The sequence below is a fragment of the Lytechinus pictus genome, chromosome 9 (genome assembly GCF_037042905.1).
Source record: "Lytechinus pictus isolate F3 Inbred chromosome 9, Lp3.0, whole genome shotgun sequence".
Lineage (NCBI taxonomy): Eukaryota > Metazoa > Echinodermata > Echinoidea > Temnopleuroida > Toxopneustidae > Lytechinus > Lytechinus pictus.
The window spans coordinates 1,862,117-1,881,822 of NC_087253.1; the positions used below are offsets into that span (position 1 = coordinate 1,862,117).

At 35.7% G+C, this 19,706-nt stretch overlaps 1 protein-coding gene across 2 annotated transcripts; it reads right to left on the reverse strand.

The window, feature by feature from the left end:
* Positions 1–1,651: 1,651 nt before the first annotated feature.
* On the reverse strand, positions 1,652–19,664 carry LOC129268452 (KICSTOR complex protein ITFG2-like). 2 transcript variants are annotated; one of them, XR_010294617.1, is made up of 15 exons: positions 19,515–19,648; positions 14,257–14,352; positions 13,618–13,659; positions 12,651–12,746; positions 10,470–10,608; positions 9,296–9,384; positions 8,682–8,744; positions 8,234–8,373; positions 7,626–7,723; positions 7,255–7,320; positions 5,782–5,870; positions 5,328–5,445; positions 4,532–4,702; positions 2,651–3,312; positions 1,652–1,875 (listed from the first exon to the last, which is right to left on the reverse strand). XR_010294617.1 is itself a non-coding variant. In XM_054906004.2 (14 exons), the coding sequence occupies exons 1-14, from the start codon at positions 19,608–19,610 to the stop codon at positions 3,224–3,226; spliced, it is 1,392 nt and encodes a 463-aa protein (XP_054761979.2). In that variant the 5' UTR covers positions 19,611–19,664; the 3' UTR covers positions 1,652–3,223. The 2 variants fall into 2 exon arrangements, 1 of the variants encoding a protein (XP_054761979.2); XM_054906004.2 differs by having other exon boundaries at positions 1,652–3,312; positions 19,515–19,664.
* Between the last annotated feature and the right edge of the window lie 42 nt (positions 19,665–19,706).

Below are 19,706 nucleotides of genomic sequence, written 5' to 3' on the forward strand. Positions count from 1 at the left end.
AGTGTGTATGATGTATTTTGTTTTCTTTTATTGTTTAACGAAGATGGCTCTTGAGAACGTAATGAAATATGTTGTTGCAGAAAAGTTTCATCGCCGCGTAAAAGACAATGGAGAAATAGTCATTCAAGGAGTAATTATGGATGTTGGTGATTTGGCTGGCCATGGTCATGGTCAGCATGTAGAGGCCGTTGCCGCCGGACCAAGGAATGTTGGTGGATCCGGTAGTAGTACTGTGAAGAGCAAATTTGTTTCTTTTGTACGTGAATGAAGATGTGAAAGATGAAAACTTGAGGGAAAGTATTCTGTTGCTATCACCAAGGAGAAGGGTGATCATGACCAAAGTCATGAAATAGACTAATCTTGCAGATTGACAGCCAAAGGTCAAAGGTAGTCGACTGATTCATCTTAATTAATGTATTTTCATGATGTGTTTGTTACATGTAGGCTGTATGTTTTTAAATCATTGCTGTATCGTGAATTCATCGTATTAAAAAACCTTTTGTTAATTACAAAGAGTGGGATGAGTGGATATTTTTTAGCAGATTGATTGTCAGAATATATGTGTCATGCATATTCTGATTCTTTTTGGAGAATTTATGACAATACATGTGATATGAACTAAAGTAATTATAATCTGTTTTATCTTGCCATATTTAAATTCTATACCTTTTAATTGTCATAAAGGATCATGTATGAGGTGGTAAAAAAAAAAAAAAAAAAAAAAAATCATGTTCACCCTCAGACTCGAACCCCTGCCCGCATGACTGAACGAGATGCAAGTCTGATGCCTTACCGATTGAGCTACAATATTTCCCATAGACTTTACACGTATGCAAATTAAGAGGATCTCAAATACAATTTTGCAAGTGTAATACGGGCATGATCCCTGCATCTGATCGAAAAATAAAGGCAACACTATCGAAAGCTTAGAATTCAAGTTACAACATACTAAACGCTCAGGGATAAATGACAAAAAAAATGGAGATATGGCTCACGAAATAGAGGAATGTAGAATCTAGTTTTGAGAAAAAGTCATGTCCCATAGAGATTACATGCAAAATGAGTAAAAATGACATGCTTTTATTATTTGCAATTTTTCAGGATGATCCGTTCATTAAAATGAAAAATAAAGGCAATAAATCAGAAAGATTAAGACCTAAGCTACAACATATCCAAAAATTGGGCGCAAATTGACCAATATTCACGGAGTTAGAGCCAAATTTGCAAAATTATGACGTCATGACACGCAAAATTGATATTTTGACTTCCGACACCATTTTGATGACGTCATAATATACGTTAGGGTCCAATGAGACATGATATCATAAGTATGATTCATACTCTATCGAAATATGAAAAAAAAAATTGGGGGTCCCCGTTCGTTCTGAAGAGCTACAGTGAATTTTTAATAGGCATGTTTTTGCCCATATAGAGCCTATGGAAAGAGCTCGCGCGCAAGCATGCTGCAAACTCTAATGGGTGCTCATTCCCTCATTAATGATCGTAAAGAGCTGATCGAGGTATCAATTTGATGCGTAAGGCCGTTACGCACGAAAACGTGTGCACATATGTGCGCGCGCAACATTTTGAAATGCTTAAAATGACCTGAAACAATCTACATCATAATAAAGACAAAACTGGATCCGGGCACTTCACATGCATCTCTAGGGACGCAATGTTCTAATTACAAGTATGTCATAATGGTAAAGAGCAGAGCCTGGCCCCTGGTATAAACATGACACAATAGAACCATATTCTTGAAAGAAATAACTCCATCTTCATGATTTTTGCTCTAGACATCTGATTTGGATGATAATAAAAATATTGACTGGCTCTTCCTTCGGGGACCATCAAATACATTGCCCTTAACCCTAACTAGGCCGGGCTTTTTTGGCTGTTCTGTGGCTGGGGGGGGGGGGGGGGGGGTTGATTCGACCCCCCCTAAGATCTCGGCCGCCGATCGCGCGAGCGCCGCAAAAATTTGCACGCTGGTAGTGTGCGATGTAATCTACAAGGCTGTATGGTAAAATTTTCCAAAATAATGAGATTTCATTTTATATGAATTAATTATGCTAATTTATGCATAAATCATACTTTTTGCTCTAATTCACTAAATAAAGCTCCTAGAATGCTAATTTTTTGTAAAAATATTCTTTGTAGCATTCTTAACAATCGCAATTGAAAAAAACTTCGATTTGAAAATCAATTTCTTATGTATTTCATTGTTTTATGAATTTCTTATGTATTTCTTTGTTTTTCAACCTTTTGTTTTTCTTTGTTTTTTTCACCAGATTTATTGCACAACCTTTTTGAAGCATAATTATGCTAAAATCAATTGCTTTCAGCTGTTTAAAGTAAAAATAATCATATCTTTATGAATAAGATGAGAAAACTCAATTTGCATTTACTTTGTACACAAAATCACGTTTTGGAACAATTTTTGGTCTGACATGCACTTACAAAATGTTGCGTAATTTCAGAACCGCGTACCCGGGCATCATAAATTTGGTCTCAAAAGATGTGCGAGACTTAATAGTATAAACTCTGCGAGTGGCGCGGTAAGAAAAATTCGCGCGGCGGAATGATCGCAGAAGATGTTGAGGGGGGGGGGTTGATTCAACCCCCCCCGGCCATTTTAGGGTTAAAGAACCATATTGACCTCGTGTTAGACTTGGACCAATATGATTCTTTTGTGGGCAATATATTTGATATTCCCCTCAAGGCCAGTCAATATTATATAACTAATGCCCAGCGCATCACCGGTAAATTCATGCATTCAGGCAATATCAATGCCTGATCACCTGTATCCATACAAACTTCATTTGATTAGGATCCACTTATTCATCTTAAATTACATAATAAATCATCAATATGCATTTGAAGTTGTTCCTGTCATATTTAGCACTAAAATGAAACCAAAATATCAAATAAAATATTTCTTTTTATAGAATTACTATTATATATGTATTCCTCTAACCTCACATGGATAGCACATAAGCCTTCCCAGGTATTAATGATACGATCTGTAAAGCACTGTTTATCTGAATGCCTATTCAAAGGCGCAATGCATATATCACCCTTGCCATAGATCCAGCTCCTGTTTCCATCGCTTGAGACATTCAAAGAATGCACCATGTTATCAAGGAACAGGTCAAGGAAGATAGACTGCCCTCAGTCGGTCTGATTCAAGGAACGGGTCCCTCAGTTTGGACCATCGGGAGATCTAGCTGACCCCTTCAGGCTTGGATGTTGGTTTCGTGGATCCTCCGTAGATCAGTCGCTTAAAGAGCTCCCTCTTTTCATCCTCAGATTCTGCATAAAATGACAAGAAACAAAAATGATAATCTGAAAGTTGATCGATTTCAAAGTGCAGCTACAATTACAAATTTTGAACAAAGAGAGACAGAATACAATTTGAGATACTTATTCCAAACTTGTCTAATCTCTTAAAAATCCATTGTGGTCATTTTACATTTTGATTGAAAAAAATTGTCATGCTTTTCTTCAAAGGTTAGATTTTGTCATTAATTGCCACTTGGTCTACAACCATTTGGTCTACTTTCTGTTTAAAGGTCCTATGACACCAATTCCATCTTATTCTAGATACATATCTATTATTAGATAGTTTTACTTGAAAAATACAAATTTGCCATCGGTTCCTGTGTACGACGAACCGGTGTTGTGTTATTCCATGGAAATGAACTTCAACAGGAACGCCCACTAAAATTATCGAAAGAGTCGACCGATCGACCTGTCAATCATTGTGACGTCATCGAAGGAAGGTTTTCTCAGCTGTGCAGCCGGACCCCTAGTTATTGTACATGTTCCACGTGTACAGATAGTTGCAGTTTCGACCGAGCTCATCCTTAACGGATTTTCTAGAGTTTTATGAGGTTTTAATCATGGCTGCAGCATCGTCATCAGCTGTCTTTGAATCCACACGTGCAACCACAATAGCCACTTCACACTCCAAACATCAACAACGCTCAGCAGCTTCCTTCCCCGACGTCATAATTGTCACATGATATACGAAACCAAATCGGGCTGAATTTTTGTGGGCGGGGAGAATTTGGTTCAATTTTCAATATAAAACTGCCTTTGAACCTGATGTGGGATGTTTTTCGGGTAAAATTTTGATGGAATCGTAATAAGTAACCACTATGCTAACGAATAAATCATGTATTTCATGGGACCTTTAACCCACTCGGTCTCATCCTACATGTAGTGTGTCTACAACCATGAGTTCCTCTGCTGACCATTTGGTCTAACTGAACCAATTTAACACTTTGTCTAATTTCCAGTTAGGTTGTACCCAACATCAGATGAACTGTTTGTGAAAAAAAAATCATCTGACAAAGTACAAAAAATAAGATTAATGACAGTTAGACCAAGTTCTGGTTCAACCAAAGAGTACTTTACCAAATTGACATTTGACCATGTTGGATTACGCCATGATGACGGGACTATATGATCTCAGAATTAGACCATCTGCTTGTACACCAAGTGGATATGAACCAAAATAAGAACTTACTTATTCCTAACTTGTCCAATCTCTCCTTCAGTTCATCATTTGCAGATGCAACATGGATGAGATTTGCCGATCGGATCCTTGGCAGCTGGACGTTCCAGTAAATGTAGATCTTGTTGTTGAACGTGGCGTAAACAAGGCAAGGCGTGTTCTTCCCATTGGTGCTGTAAAGACCTGGAGGTTGTGTCAAAAAGGTTTTAGATTGGACTGAAACCACACACTAGACTTTCCTGTTGTGTGTGAATGAGATGATCAGAGGAGCATTTCATGAAAGGACTTTTTGGACATTCTATTGGACAAGTCCCATTTTATCAGACAGTTACCATGGTAACAGTGCTTCTCCGCCAGTCAAAATCAAGTTCAGTTATCAGATATGACAACTTGTTGGACAAAAAATGTTGATAAAATGCTCCTCTGGCTATCCCACATTATATTAATATGAGGAAGAAGTAAAGCCTTTTTTACACTGATGTAAATTATGATCTGTCAAGCATGAATGATTCAGAATCAATGAATGCAAGGCACATTTTGATTTTTTTTTGTTCAGATGTAATCAAATATAATCAAATGGAATGAAATTTCATCAAATGAAATCACATGTGGTCAAATGTAATCAAATGGAATTACAATGGAATCAATTATGATCAAATGTGATCAGATGCAATAAAATAATATCAAATAGAGTCAAATGGGTGAAATTGTATCAGATGTAATCAAATGTATCAATTAAATGTAATCAAATGTATCAATTAAATGTAATCAAATCAAATTAATGCAATCAAATGTAATGAAATCTTACCTGCAGTGAAAGCACAGACACTCTCCTTGAGATGAAAGCGTATTGACTGCTGTGTGTGATCAATGATATACGTCTGACCATCCCATGCACACGCAACTACCTCATCCCAACCATCGCACTGAAAAATAACCAATCAGATCATTGGAAATTCAAACCTAGCCAATCAGTGACAATATAGACATTACTGTGTAGATACAAGAATATACCATCATAGGAACTAAAGACTGTCTCATACAAACCACCACACTTTCAAATGACTAAATGACCAATCAGATCATTGGAGATTCAAACCTAGCCAATTAGTGACGATATAGAGATTACTGTGTAGATACAAGAATACGATACAATCCCATGAAAACGAAGCTACCTCCTCCCAACCATCACAATGTATACTAACCAATCAGATCATTGGATATTTAAAATTAGAATTCATATTAAGAACATGAATGCTTACCATGATGTCCAGTTTGGTCAATGCAAACAGCTGATGGTCAACAAGTCTTGACCAAAGACTCTTATCCTGTTCAATCAACATCAGAGTGCCTGATATTAAAGAGGCAAAAAAATTAAATTAAATGAAGATAAAATGCTTCTTAACACCAAGGAAGAAATATGAAGGAGTTTATGATAATTTGTCTAAAATATAAATTAAAATATAACCCTCTTGAGTTGTGTTAAAATGCCCCATAATTGCTTTTAATTGGAATACACATTTTGGAATAAGTAAAAGTAAAAAAAGAATAAGAGTCATATCAAAGAATTTTATAGGGCATGTGGAGCACTTCCCGAGACAAATTTGAAACAAGAGTTAATACTGTTCCCTGAGAGAATTCGCTAAAATTGTAATAATAACCGCTGCCACCAGTTGTGGGAGCTATATTGTAGATTTTGGCTCTTATTTGTAGGTTTGACACAACATAGAAGAACAGGAAGGAGACATCTTGCTAGCTGGAAGTCCAGTGCTCTACTGTCTGATCTGGACAGGGCATCATTTATTATTCATAAGAACACTTGGTTGTCTTTGCACATGGTACATAGAATATTCAAATTAGGTTCAGAGTAACAATACAAAAGTAATATATGCATGGAGAAGGTCCAATCACAGAAAGTCTTAATTTCATGACTTAACCAAGGGAAGAGGAAAATAATTACAATAGGTGAAGAGGGGCCCAAAAGATAAAGAATTCTAAAACAAAAGTAAAGGTCAAGTAAGGTATGAAATGAATGGAGAATAGATGAGGATAGAAAAGGCAAGAAGGCTGGTGGCAAAGAAAAGAGGAATGTAAATGAGGGCTATTTTGGGGAGAGCAATGTTCTGTAAATGAGGTTAAAGAGATGAAGGTGAACTTTTGCACAAATCAAAGGATCATTAACCCTGACTCGAATTAACTTAAATACAACACATACAATCTAGTTCCCCACAGTACATATTCTTAATTGTAAAGCGTTCATCACATAGTTTGTCAGAAGATTCTGCTCTACAATAATGAAGCATAAGCCCGTATTGTGAAGTCAGGTTTAACTTAGACCACAGTCTAACTCTGTGCTAAACTTATGGGAAGCCACATGTGTCAAAATTTGTATTAAGTTGTATATTATTTATGTTTGCTGTGCTCTTTCCTGATTCATCAATGGTGAAGACAATCCTCTATTCATACTTCCTAGAAAATTATGAATGATTTGAGAGCCAAATGAGCTGAAATATGATATATCTACCGTTAGTGATTTATGTAACAATTGGCTTTCCATACTTAAACCACAACTTTAAACCCGAGTTTAAGTTAAACCCGACTTCAGAATACGGGCCCCTGACTTTAGAGGAGGAGCTCCTACATGAACCACTGTTTTACAATACTTGTGAATATTATTACATGTAGAAGAGTTATTAACATATGAGCGGACACACAAAAGATGACTGTCATCTTACCATCTAGAGTACACATTGCTATCCGGTCTGGTTCAGGTTCAATATCCTCATTACCTTCTTTCTCTCCTGATAAATAAAAACCAACAAAACAAAATGATTAAAATACTATACAGGTGACTTTGCCCATGTCAAATCAGAGAAAAAAGATCACAGAAATCTGTTTGCCTTAGGAAAAATTCAAGTTGGAAGATGTTTAGAGCATTTTTGCAAACTCTGATTAAAAACAAAAAATGCTTAGACTTGGTTAAATATTTGAAAAATAAATCAATATAAAATAAGTAAACTACTAAAATAAAAAAAAAGATTAATACATAACGATTACAAATAAATAATAAATAAAGAAAAAATAAATAGAAAAGAAAAAAGATAACCTTTTGATAAACCAGCAACAATTTCTGTCGAGACATCAGCATGTCTTGCCCTAAGGGATGTGATTAGATGCATGTAAACATAAGGATCCTTGTTGGCTCTAAAGAGAGAAAAAAAATAGAATATGGATAAAACACACAATGCAAAGAGGGAAATGGAAAAATTGGCTGATTTACAATGAAAAAATAACTCCTCCAAGAAACTTAACAGTCCCCCCAAATCACACTTAAACATTTTGTGAAATGCCCCGCAGAAAGATTAATTTTTACAATGAAACAATAAAGGAACAATAATAATAATGAAACATTTTTATATAGCGGAAAGTACAAAGGCAAAATTGCATGTCTCTAAGCGCTTTTTTTTATAAACAAGTGGAGATGGAGTGGAGAGCACTGGGTTCCTCAATTGTCTACAGAATGCTAAATAAATGTGTTTTCAAACAATTTCTGAACTTTTCATATGTTGTTACATTCCTCAGATTTTCTGGCAGATTATTCCATGAAACAGCTAAAACTCACAAGTTTCTTATAATATCTCCTTAATACTCAAACCTGAAGTTCAAGTGTCTTTCTAGGTTAAAGAAGCAACTAGAATTTGTGATCCTTCGTACCTCTGATCTACGGCACTGTCCTGCCTAGCATCGTGTTGCATAATCCAGCTACATTTCAGCTCGGCATAATTACAGCCTGGTTGAGAGACTACTAGCATAGGGGAGCCATCATCATTCTTACTCAGGGAGAGAGAACCAACCTACATAAAATATTATAAATAAGCAATTATAATCCACCTTAAATAGTGGAGGCATTTGGGCTATCTGAGAAATATTCAATATCAAACAAGAATGAACTTCTGACTTCGAGACCTTTACTCGGGAAAAACACACCAACTTTCGAACTACTAATGAAAGTTTAAAATATATGAAAACATAGGATGACTAGATTCATAGTATCCTCAATATGTTAATGAGATGCATTTTAAACCAAGCTTTACAACAAAACTTAAAGTGAAAATCAAGTCTTGCCTTATCAGGAGCAGAACAAAATGACAATTATTTTTACCTGACCATCCACATTCCATCTCTGAAGAAGTACAAAGCCCTTTTCTCCTGATCCCTCAGCATCCTGAAATATAAAACAGTGAGAATACATCATGGTATGAATAACAATATTATATCCCATTGTATGACACCTAGATAGATCCTTGGCATTTGATTGGTTGTTTGATATCGCTCATTCGGACCATTTTACAATGACGACATCGAACATGCAATTTAGGATCCATTCATCGTGCAATTTTGGATCCATACGATTTTGTCCATTGCATGCGGGCATTGTACGCGACAATCAAAAGACTGAGCTCCCACTGCATGATCATATTTTGCATCAAAACTGATAAATTTCCTATGAAAACAAAAATCTAGTTTCAAGTGTCATATAAACCAAATAATGAATGTTCCTTCATTCGTGCAATGGACAGAATACGTCATTCGGTGAAAGATGAAATGAATGATCCATTCAATGGATCATTTCATCTTTCACCTCATGAAGTATTCTGTCCATTGCACTTATAAACATTCATTATTTGTATACTATTAAGCTCAACATAAAAATTGCATATTATTATCATCGATTCAGATTCCCGTTCTGAGGTTCTAATAAACTCATGTTCGTACCTCAGGAAGCACTGTTTTGTCTTGCCACCTGTACGCTTGGATGACTCTATCTGTGTATCCAACAACTAGCTCAAGTTGACCATCATTATCTGGATGGAAAAGAAAAATGAAAGAAAATCTGCATGTTGTAAGAATTAATTATTTTATTGCTGTGGGTAATTACATGCGATGGACATTTGGTGCAGGGCATTTTCCTACACGACAAACACACACATTCGCAAGCTCACAAAGCCGTCTTTATTTCTGTAATCAAAAGCAGCATAAAAACCGTCTCCGCTTATGATTCCACTGTATGTTGCCATTTTGAACTAAGCCGATATTTTGCACTTTCAATTATTCATATTTACAATTATTATACCATTGACACAGTAATTTGAGGTATATATTAAAGTTAACACATTACCCCGGTACATTAGACAATTATCAAAACAAAATATAAATTGAAAGGGAGGGAGGGTCAACTGAAAAGCAGAGCTTGTATAATGTAGGCTGCCCATGAAGTTGTAATAGTATCTGAATTGTTTTATACAAAAAACAAAAAAAACAATATTTACAGTTATGGAATATATACATTGTAATACAAATCATTGACGTTGGTGCAAGGTAGTAAGGTACACTAAACCTTGCATAATGAATGTGATATGTGCGATTCGAAAATAATATATCACAGATAGCCAGGGTAATAATATCATTATCATGTTAAGCAGGGCCCGCTGGGAGAACAGTTCTCAGAATTGAAGTAGCTTCCCTGGGTAAAATATGACATTATTATTATCCTCATTATAGAATTGTGATATCCCATTTGAAATATGTGCATAAGATTACACAAAGGTCTCCAGAGTGCTCTGAAATACACCTAAAACCCTAGATACCATTCTGGAATGGCAGTCTGTTATCAAGAATGAAATTTTCACATTTTACCCATTCTGTCCAAATTCACAATGTTGATTTGATTGTATGATGAAACAAAAGCATGGACTATACAGATTTCTTGTATTATCACAAGTATTCAAGTAGGAATTTGTGACTTTGCCAAAAGCACACATTTAATATTGGACTTTCTTAGTGCACAAAGTTTAATAGTGTTATTACATGTACAGGATCTGTAACTGAAACCACCTTTCTGAATTCAAGCCATTTAGTGGAAATTGCAAAACATTATCTCATCACTTACCAATATCTGCAACGAGAACCACCTTTGAATTGGCGGGGAGATGTTGAGTGTGAAAAGGAGTCAAGGTCAAAGGTTTCCTTGTTTCTTGAGGTAGCTCTTCTGTGCCCTGGCCATCTGTGGCAACAGGACCATTATCTGCCTAACAAGCAAAATATTGTAAAAAATATAAAACAAAAAATGCACAGTCATTTTGAGGTACCAGGAGAGTGTTTCACAAAGAGTTAGTGAAACTTAAAGTCATGCTTAGTGCAGACGCGCACACGATTATTTAACACAGAATTACGAAGTATAGCACATCCTCTTAGCATGATTTGACCAATGCAGTGATCAATGCCTTTTATTTGGCATGCAACTGGACATTTAAATGCGACTCTAATAAAGTCATGCTTACTCTTTGTGAAACACCCCAGGACTACTTTTTGCATGTCAGGCAAAATATTGAAGAAAACACATGAAGTAAAACAGAGTGTCACTGAAATATTATCAGAATCATGGCTGCTGAATATCCACCATTTTATTACATGAAAGTTGTTTATTTCTTGATAAGTACTGGTTTTTTGGTAGATGAAAAAGTAATTTGTTAATTTGTCTACCACAACTCTACCATTTTTCTACAACCAGTTAATATAATAACTATTTGATCTAGTTGCCATTTAGCCTACTTATATTTACTTCCATTTTCAGAAGGCTAGAGTATACCCATTTTGTTTAATATTCACTTGGTCGAAGTCTAACACCACTCATTCTACCTGTATATGGTTAGATGGACTCTACATGAAACAAATATTCATATTGACAAAGTAAAACTTGATAGTAGACAAAGTAAAAATTAGACCAACTGGACATTAGACAGGCATGATATTCCCCTCTGAAAAAAAATCCGAAAAATAGCCAAGGGTCACTAAGTCACCAACGAAGTCCGAGGCGCCCCGGTCGAGGTTACAAGCTCTTGCATAGTAAAGAAATCATAAGTGATTTTTCAAGGTGAGTCTGCATGATATTTTTATCTTTTGACATTGAAAAGCAGTAAAAAACAGCATGAAAATGTTCTTGGGCAAAGGATTTCCTTTTTTTTTTTTAATGGAAAAAAAAATCTGAAAAAAAAATAATTGGAATTCTGTATATTCCGAATTTAATCGGGAGAATATCATGCCTGATTAGACTAATTGAGAACTGTATGAAGTGGGTATTCAGGGTTCCAAGCTTTTCAAGAAAACAAAATTCCCTGATTTTTCCCTGATGAAGTTTAAAAATTCCCTGATAATTCTTTAAGCCCATTCCCAGTTTTGCATGTTTTCTAAGTTGTTGCAGTGAATTACATGTATTTTCAGTATAAAAACAATGTATAACTAATAAGTGCTATTCCACAGGTATGTAATGGCCTCCCTTCTCCCCATCCAGCCATCCACCATAACCAGTCATTCAATAGATGTTGTTTTGATCTGCAACAAAATATAAGAGACTTTTGGGCCGATCAAAACTCCATAATATTTCCCTCATTTGAGGCATTTCTCCCTGATTTGAGGTATTTTTCATAAAATTCCCTGATTTTACCCCGACTGGAAAAAAGTAAAATAATTTTCCCTGATTTCCCTGGTATTAGACCAAGTGCAGTGTAGACCAAACAGAAATTAGACCAAATGTGGTATTAGATTATCTGAATAGTACAACAAATACTGCACCAAGATGCTGTTCCTATAGGAAATCTGAACATGCATTGGCTTCCAATAACCCAGCACATCATTTGCAAATTCTTCTCATAACTTATGTTCCCTACTTTTTTTTAACTCTTGAGAGTTCGTCTCCATGGAGGTGCACACTTTGTTATTCTGACAATTAGTGATTTAGTATTAATTGATTAAAATTGAATTTGTAGATTCAAATAGTTAATTTATACTTAGAAAATTGTGCACTTAGAAATTATTATTATCAGACCTGGGGGGTGTTTCACAAAGATTTAAGTATGACTTAGAGTCGCACTTAAATACCAAGTTGCGTACGGTATGAAAGGCTTGACCGCATTGGGCCGATCGTGTCATGAGGACGCGCACTACTGCGAGTCTATCAATAAGATTGCGCGTTCCATATCATGTACGCGTAGGCATTTAAGTGCGACTTAAGTCATACTTAAATCTTTGTGAAACACCCCCGAGGTAAATAAATAAAAACATGATGAATTACCTGTGTCTGTTTTCTTTCTTGTTGGATGTCGTTGCTTTGCTTGTCAATAGCAAAAAGGTAACAGAGTCCATCTGCACACAGAACCACAGCAACATTCTAGATGATCAGGGAAAAATAGGGAAATAAATAGAAAAGTGGCGTGAAGTAAAACTTCTTGAATATATTCGCACGAGTCAATGCAAAGATTAAGACCAGATTATTGCAAACTATGTGTTATATTGTTGAAACTCTTCCAAGAGAATGATTTACTTTAACAGAAACACTAGTTTAACATATATCATTAATATGAACTGAAAGATTAACATGGTCCTAAATATAGTTGACTTGGGCAAAGTTACATGTACCTGTTAATGAATTTTCTATCATTATAATGTTCGCTAATAATACTGTCTTTTTTGTGTTAAAACATGCATGAGGGACACAAAGACCATGCCTTCCAGGACATGGTGGTAAACTTGGCCTCACTCATATCTTTATGAATAACTGACCCAGGCCTTGAATTTCAATATTTCTAGGACAAGACTGCTTTTCATTCTTTATAACACAGTACAAAAGGCAACTGTACAAATCTCCCAAGACCAATGGGAGAGGCATTTACGGCCAGTCAATGGGTTCATTTCAGGCAGTGCTGACGGCTTGGCTTAATAAAAGTTTGTGCCATTCCTAAAGGACAGCAATTATGATTGAATTACATGTAGCAGCTGAATGACAGATTTTGTTATTAATCCTGGGCTCAGTAACAAAAGTGTCCAATCAGGATCCTTGTTGTATGAGCACTTTGTTCAAAACATTGGCCAGGAACCAATGAGAGTTGTTCTTGTACATGAGCTACTCATTGCAAGCCTTTACGTTAAGGGTCTCTGTACAAACTTGCTTTACCCCCTCCCCCCAAAAAAACAAAAAAGGTTTAGGAAAGAATAATTCATACAAAATTTAACTTTACAAATTTCCTACCAGGTTGTATTACCTTACTTGCATTGCAAACATCAGCTATTTCTGTGCATACAATCTGGAATGGTAAAAAAAAAATTATCAATGCAAAAAGAATTTCATTCATAAGATGAACTTAGCGACAGGTCTCAACTCAATTCAATTAACATTTATTTAGATTCAAGAAGTTTAGGAAAAACATTTTGTAAAATACAGAAATACAAACATAATACAACAGGATGCTTTAACAAAATATGAACCCTAAACTATTATTGGTAAAACCCAGTAGGCCTACTGTTTTGTAAAATTTTTGAACTTCACTTATGCTTGCTCTCTTTACCCAAGGTTGTTTCAAAACAATTGTTTTGTTTGTTAAATATTAGAGAGTGTCTCTTCTCAATATTATTAGCATGAACACGTTCCACACTCATTTTTCAACTCGGATTGTTGTTTAAATTTAAACCTATTCATCATCAAAAGGGTTGTGATGATTCAATTGCTCCTGTCTCACAATATATAGTGATCTCTCAAACGGGACCTCTCATGTTTGAAGCTGACTTCTAAAAATAAGTTTTTTAGTTTGAGTTCCTCTGAGCACCAAAAAACAAGAAATTACCCCCATTCTTTTTTTTTACCATCTGAATACGGTATACATTAATTAAAAAAATGTACATACCATTCCTAGATTTGAAGCAGTTGCCAAGGGAACTGTGTTATCTCCTTTGTATATCCATAATTCCCCATCGACACTTCCGACCATCAACTCATGAAGCTGGAAAACAGAAATATAAATATTCACTTTAAAATAGTTTCTTTCACTTCATCCTAAAAAAAAACATTGCTTAAAAAAATATTTGTGGTCTTTTGGGCCCGATGTGACTGTTACCGGTACCAATAAAATATGATGAAAAGTGGCCCATATTTAACAAATTAAAAACCATATGAAAATAAAACATGAATTAATACCATTCATATTTTCCAGCATTTCTTTGTATATTAATCAGATTTAAATTGAACTCCTCAAGCTGGTTCGCCTTGACACTAGACTAGTGAAAGAAACTTCTTGGCCCGCAGCGCCCGCCCCATACAATTTCATGTAAAGAGTGGCCTGAGCAGTAGGCAAAAGGGGGTGGTTCTAAGTGACTTGAAGAGACTTCAAGTGGAGAACCATACTCAGTGATTGCCTGTGATGAAATGCCATGGGCTGTACAATTCTTAACCTCAGGGGTTTACTTTGCATACACATCTTTGATTTGTAATAATTTAGATGAGCTGCTACTGAATATTAAAGAACCCAAGTCTGGAAAAGAACGAATCAACAAAGAATAAAAACTGAACTAAGTATGTGTGAACATGAACAAAAGACAGGGATGGAATGGCAAGTGTGGAATGTCGGAAAGAATAACAATATTTATAGGGCGCTTTATATGGGTGTTTCAGAGTGCACAGGTGGGCTGACTAATGTAAACAATGAATTCATTAAAGAAAAAAAAAATGAAAAGTTGATGGAAGAAAGGATGGAATTTTGATGACTAACAGAGGATGATCAAGAATAATGAAGAACAAATCTACCATTAGGAGTGGGCTATACATGGGTCCAAAATACTTTTGTCACTTCATTATGACAAGTTTTTTTAAATTCTTTGTAATGTATCTCAACATGAAATGACAATATTTTTTGTGTCGGGTCCGAGAAAAGAGTGTGCCGGGCAAAAATCCAAAATGGCCACCAAAACCCCCCCCCCCCCAAATCACAGTTTTGGCCACAACTTTTTTATTTGGTGGTCTTTTTCTCTGGTTTTTGGTGTCTATTCATATGTTTTGGGGGGCAGGCAGTTTATTTTTCCTATAATTAGTACTTATAAACCATTATTTGGAGAGTTAAAAGGTAATATTACCTAAATTTACCAATTTTTAGAGCCCTTTTTCAGCCGAAAAGTGGGTTTCATCGTCCTGGGGTTCTTGGATATTAGATGATACGAGTTCAACAATAGCAAGCAAATTCATATAGCTATATTGCTTTTATTCCTGTACTTCGGGTTTTACGGATATTTGCAAAATATATCTCATTAAATAAAAAAATGTTAATTATCCATTGGGGCTATACAGTATACAATGTACTGTACATCCATGCATTGACTGCCATGATAAGGCCTGTATATAAACTATATAGTGTCGTAGAAAGGAGCTCTTAGGTTAAGAATTAGAAGCCTCAGAAATTGAAGATATGTTTTGTCTCAGAAATTGAAGACATGCTTTGTCAAATATGCTAAATTCAGGGGGCGGAGAGAGGTAAATATCATTAAACAATGGATTATAGTCAACCTCACATTATGGCTTTACACTGCAGCTGTTCTGGGCCCCGTTGCAAAAAAAAATTACCACTGCGTTAACTTTGCTGTCCAATCGTAACTTGCATGGAATCCTTGATTCTGATTGGCTGTTGATCAGCATTACCATGGTAGTTACCTGACCCCATAAACATAGGCCAGTTAGACACCACAATGATTTAAAAGTAATAATTTTAGGAAAAACAAATTACCTGCCCCCAAAAACATATAATTAACACCAAAACCAGAGAAAAAGACCACCAAATAAAAAAGTTGTGGCAAAAAATGTGATTTGGGGGGGGGTTTGGTGGCCATTTTGGATTTTGGGCCGGCACACTTATAGCCCACTCCTACTACCATGTCATTAAACTATTCAAAATCCTATTCCTACTAGAGCTCTACACATGCAAATGATATTTTGAAAATCCAATGAAATTTTGACACTATAGAACATGGGGTTTATCATACATGTATATTTTCTTGAAAGATTTGTTGATTCAGACAACAAATTAGATTATTCTTCAACTAATGTGTAAATGCTAATATCAGCACAAATGTACAATCAGTATATTCATAACTTGGCTTTAGTTTAGGCTTAATTTTTTTTCTAGAACAAGTGGAACGCCTCTGGCAGTCTCGCCTGCATTACGCAATTCGATATAGCAGCAGTGCTGACTTTGAAAACAGCTATCAAATAATTATTAACAAAAGAATACTATGTCCATTGACCCAAGATGACTTTTGACCATGATCATGTTTGTGACCTAAGTCATGTGCAAAACAATAATTTATACTTGATTACCCTTATGTCTATGTTTCATGAACTACATGTGTAGATCCATACGCTTTTTAAAATATGATGCAAATTCAACAAATACCCCCAACACAGCCAAAGTTCATTGACCCTAAATGACCTTTGATTTAGGTCATGTGACCAGAAACAAGCACAAGATATTCAGGGATACATGGTTACTCTTATGTCCCAAGTTTCATGAACTAGATCTTTAAACTTTAAAGTTATGATAATTCCACCAATACCCCCCCACATTATCAAAGTTCGTTGACCCTAAATGACCTTTGACCTAGATCATGTGATATGAAACTTAAACAAGATGTTCAGGGATAATTAATTGCTCTTACGACTAAGTTTCATGAACTAGATCCATAAAATGTCAAAGTTATGAAGACAATTCCTCAAATTCCCCCAACATGGTCAAAGTTTGTTGACCCTAAGTGACCTTTAACCTTGGATCTTCAGTTATACACTATCACCCTTATGTCCAAGTTTCATGAACTAGGTCCATATACTTTAGAAGTTATGACGACATCAAAAACTTAACCTAAATTTGTTAAGATTTCGATATTGATTCCCCCAACATGGTCTAAGTTCATTGACCCTAAATGACCTTTGACCTTGGTCATGTGACCTGAAATTCAGGCAGGATGTCCAGTAATACTTGATTACCCTTTATGTCTGAGTTTCATGAACTAGGTCCGTATACTTTCTAAGTTATGATGACATTTTAAAACTTTAACCTTGGTTAAAATTTCAATGTTGATGACGCCGCCGTCGCAAAAGCGGCGCATATAGTCTCGCTCTGCTATGCAGGCGAGACAATAAAAAGTCGTTAATGACAGAAGGAAATACATCATTCAAAATCGAAATAAAACATATATTTTGGACGAGATGACCTTACTTTTTGGGTGATAACCCTTTTTTTTTTGCTTTATAAATTTAGTTTGGTCAAAATGTTAGACCTTACAATTGGGGTGATTTTTTTTGCTTGTCAAAGTCCAGCCCCCTCACCTCTGGTCCCCCTATCTTTGGGGAGAGATTTCCACCCTTGTTCCCAGACTAAAGTTCCCCACTCTCATATTATATTCTTCACATAATTACATATCATGCAGTCTATCACTGCTGCCATCTCCAACTAATCAGATAAACTGTGCCATCAGTCAGTCTCCAAAGCAACAATGACCTTGACCTTCAACATTTGTAACTGACATATCACTCCAGTCACACTTGGTTTGTCCATCGTCGACCTCAGGCTAAGGAAAATAGAGAACAATCAAACTAGCATAGTGCTGAAAAATACATCAAAATCGCATGTAAAATAAGAAAGTTATGACATTTTAAAGTTTCATTTATTTTTTCACAAAACAGTGATATGCACCAAGTGAGTCAGTCGATGATGTCCATTGTTTGAATTTTACAATATTTCATTTTTTATAGATTTGACACTAAGGACCAACTTGACTGAACCATATAGTATTAAACAATGCTAATTCCACATGTTCAGGGACGAATTCATCGTATCACTTGACAATGAGAAAATTTCATATAATGAAATACAAAAGAAATAGTGAGTGGATGACGTCATAGTCTCATTTGCATACCAGCCAGGATGTGCATATATAACTGTTTTGTGAAATCAAGCGAAACTTTAAAATGTCATAACTTTCTTATCTTACATCCGATTTTGATGAAATTTTCAATGTTGTGCTTGTTGAATTTTTCTCTTTTTATTTAAATCAACTTTTTGTTGGGGTGGACTTTAATGTTACTTCTTCTCAGGGGCAAATCCAGGGGGGGGGGGGGCACAGAGAAGCAAAATGAAAATTTCTTATGTAAAAATGCCATTAAAATAGAGGTGTGTCCCCTCTTTAGAAATTGAAGACCTTTTTTTTGTGTCAAATTTTTCTGGTACAAAACGCCCTAAATTTGAGGGTTGAAAAATGAAAACCCTTTTTTTTTGCTTTTCAATTTTTTATGGGGTACGAAATATCCTTTATTTGTGGTTTAAACCTTTTTTTTAAGGCTTGTCAAAATTTTCCTCCAAAAAATTTGCCCCCCCCCCTTTGGAAAGTCCTGGATCCGCTCCTGCTTCTTGAGTCTTGGTAATGAATGCATGGCTCATAGTCATACCTAGTCCTAGAGAGTAAAAATCATTCACTAACGTAGTAAACTAATGTTGTTAGTGAATAATTACTGCAACTCAGTCAAGGCCTGCCAGACGGAGGAATTCAACACAGATTTTTCCTCTCTATTTTATTATTTTATACTTTTTTTTATAGAGCCCCCTTGCAATGAATGGCCACATGAATGATGTTTTATTATTTTACCTTTCCTTTTTTTTTCCTTTTTCCTTGAACCAACATTATTCTTGTCAATGTCAAATTTTCTTCCTATTTTCTTACTTTTCTTCATATTCATAATTAGGCCTATGTCAATAATTTTCTTTTTGTTTTTCTTCATTTTCTAAATTTTAAAACATTTGTTTTCTTCTTTTCTAACTTCAAGGCCAAACTAGGGGCAAGCAAGGCAACAGCCTTAAGGCAACAGCCTTGTTTCTTGGACACGTTTACCTCACTCTCACGGCATCCTCTTTTACTTGTCTTTGATCATTCTCATCCCATACACAACACACAGTCCACGTGCCCATGGCCATGCATGCCCACGTCTCGGCCACGCCGCTGCGCTGGCGCATGGCGGTTGGTGCGAAAACATCATGCTGAGCAGCTAAGGTAAGTTACACGAATGGACTTCGCTTCGCGATCTCAATAATAGGCTACTCCGTCAATTTCGGGTAAAAAAAGAAATTACCGAATCATTGTCCACGTCACCGAGAACCAATGCATTAGCAAATATGTTGCCAGAGAAATCCAGTTCAATCTTTTCAACGAAAACTACAGACCTCATTTTACAGAATGGTTTTCCGCTGAAAAAGCAAAAAGCTATTTGAAAAGCAAAGTGATATGGAAAGCTGCCTGTTCGCTGCAATTTATCAAATATATA

Bases quoted from the DNA above. Each gene is read 5' to 3' on its own strand.
- LOC129268452 (XM_054906004.2), bottom strand. From the start codon at position 19,610: ATGAGGTCTGTAGTTTTCGTTGAAAAGATTGAACTGGATTTCTCTGGC. The intron at 8,745-9,295 runs GTACGAACATGA...TTTATATTTCAG, and splicing joins ACAAAACAGTGCTTCCTGAG to GATGCTGAGGGATCAGGAGA. The intron at 7,321-7,625 runs GTTATCTTTTTT...TTTATTTATCAG, and splicing joins TGTTGCTGGTTTATCAAAAG to GAGAGAAAGAAGGTAATGAG.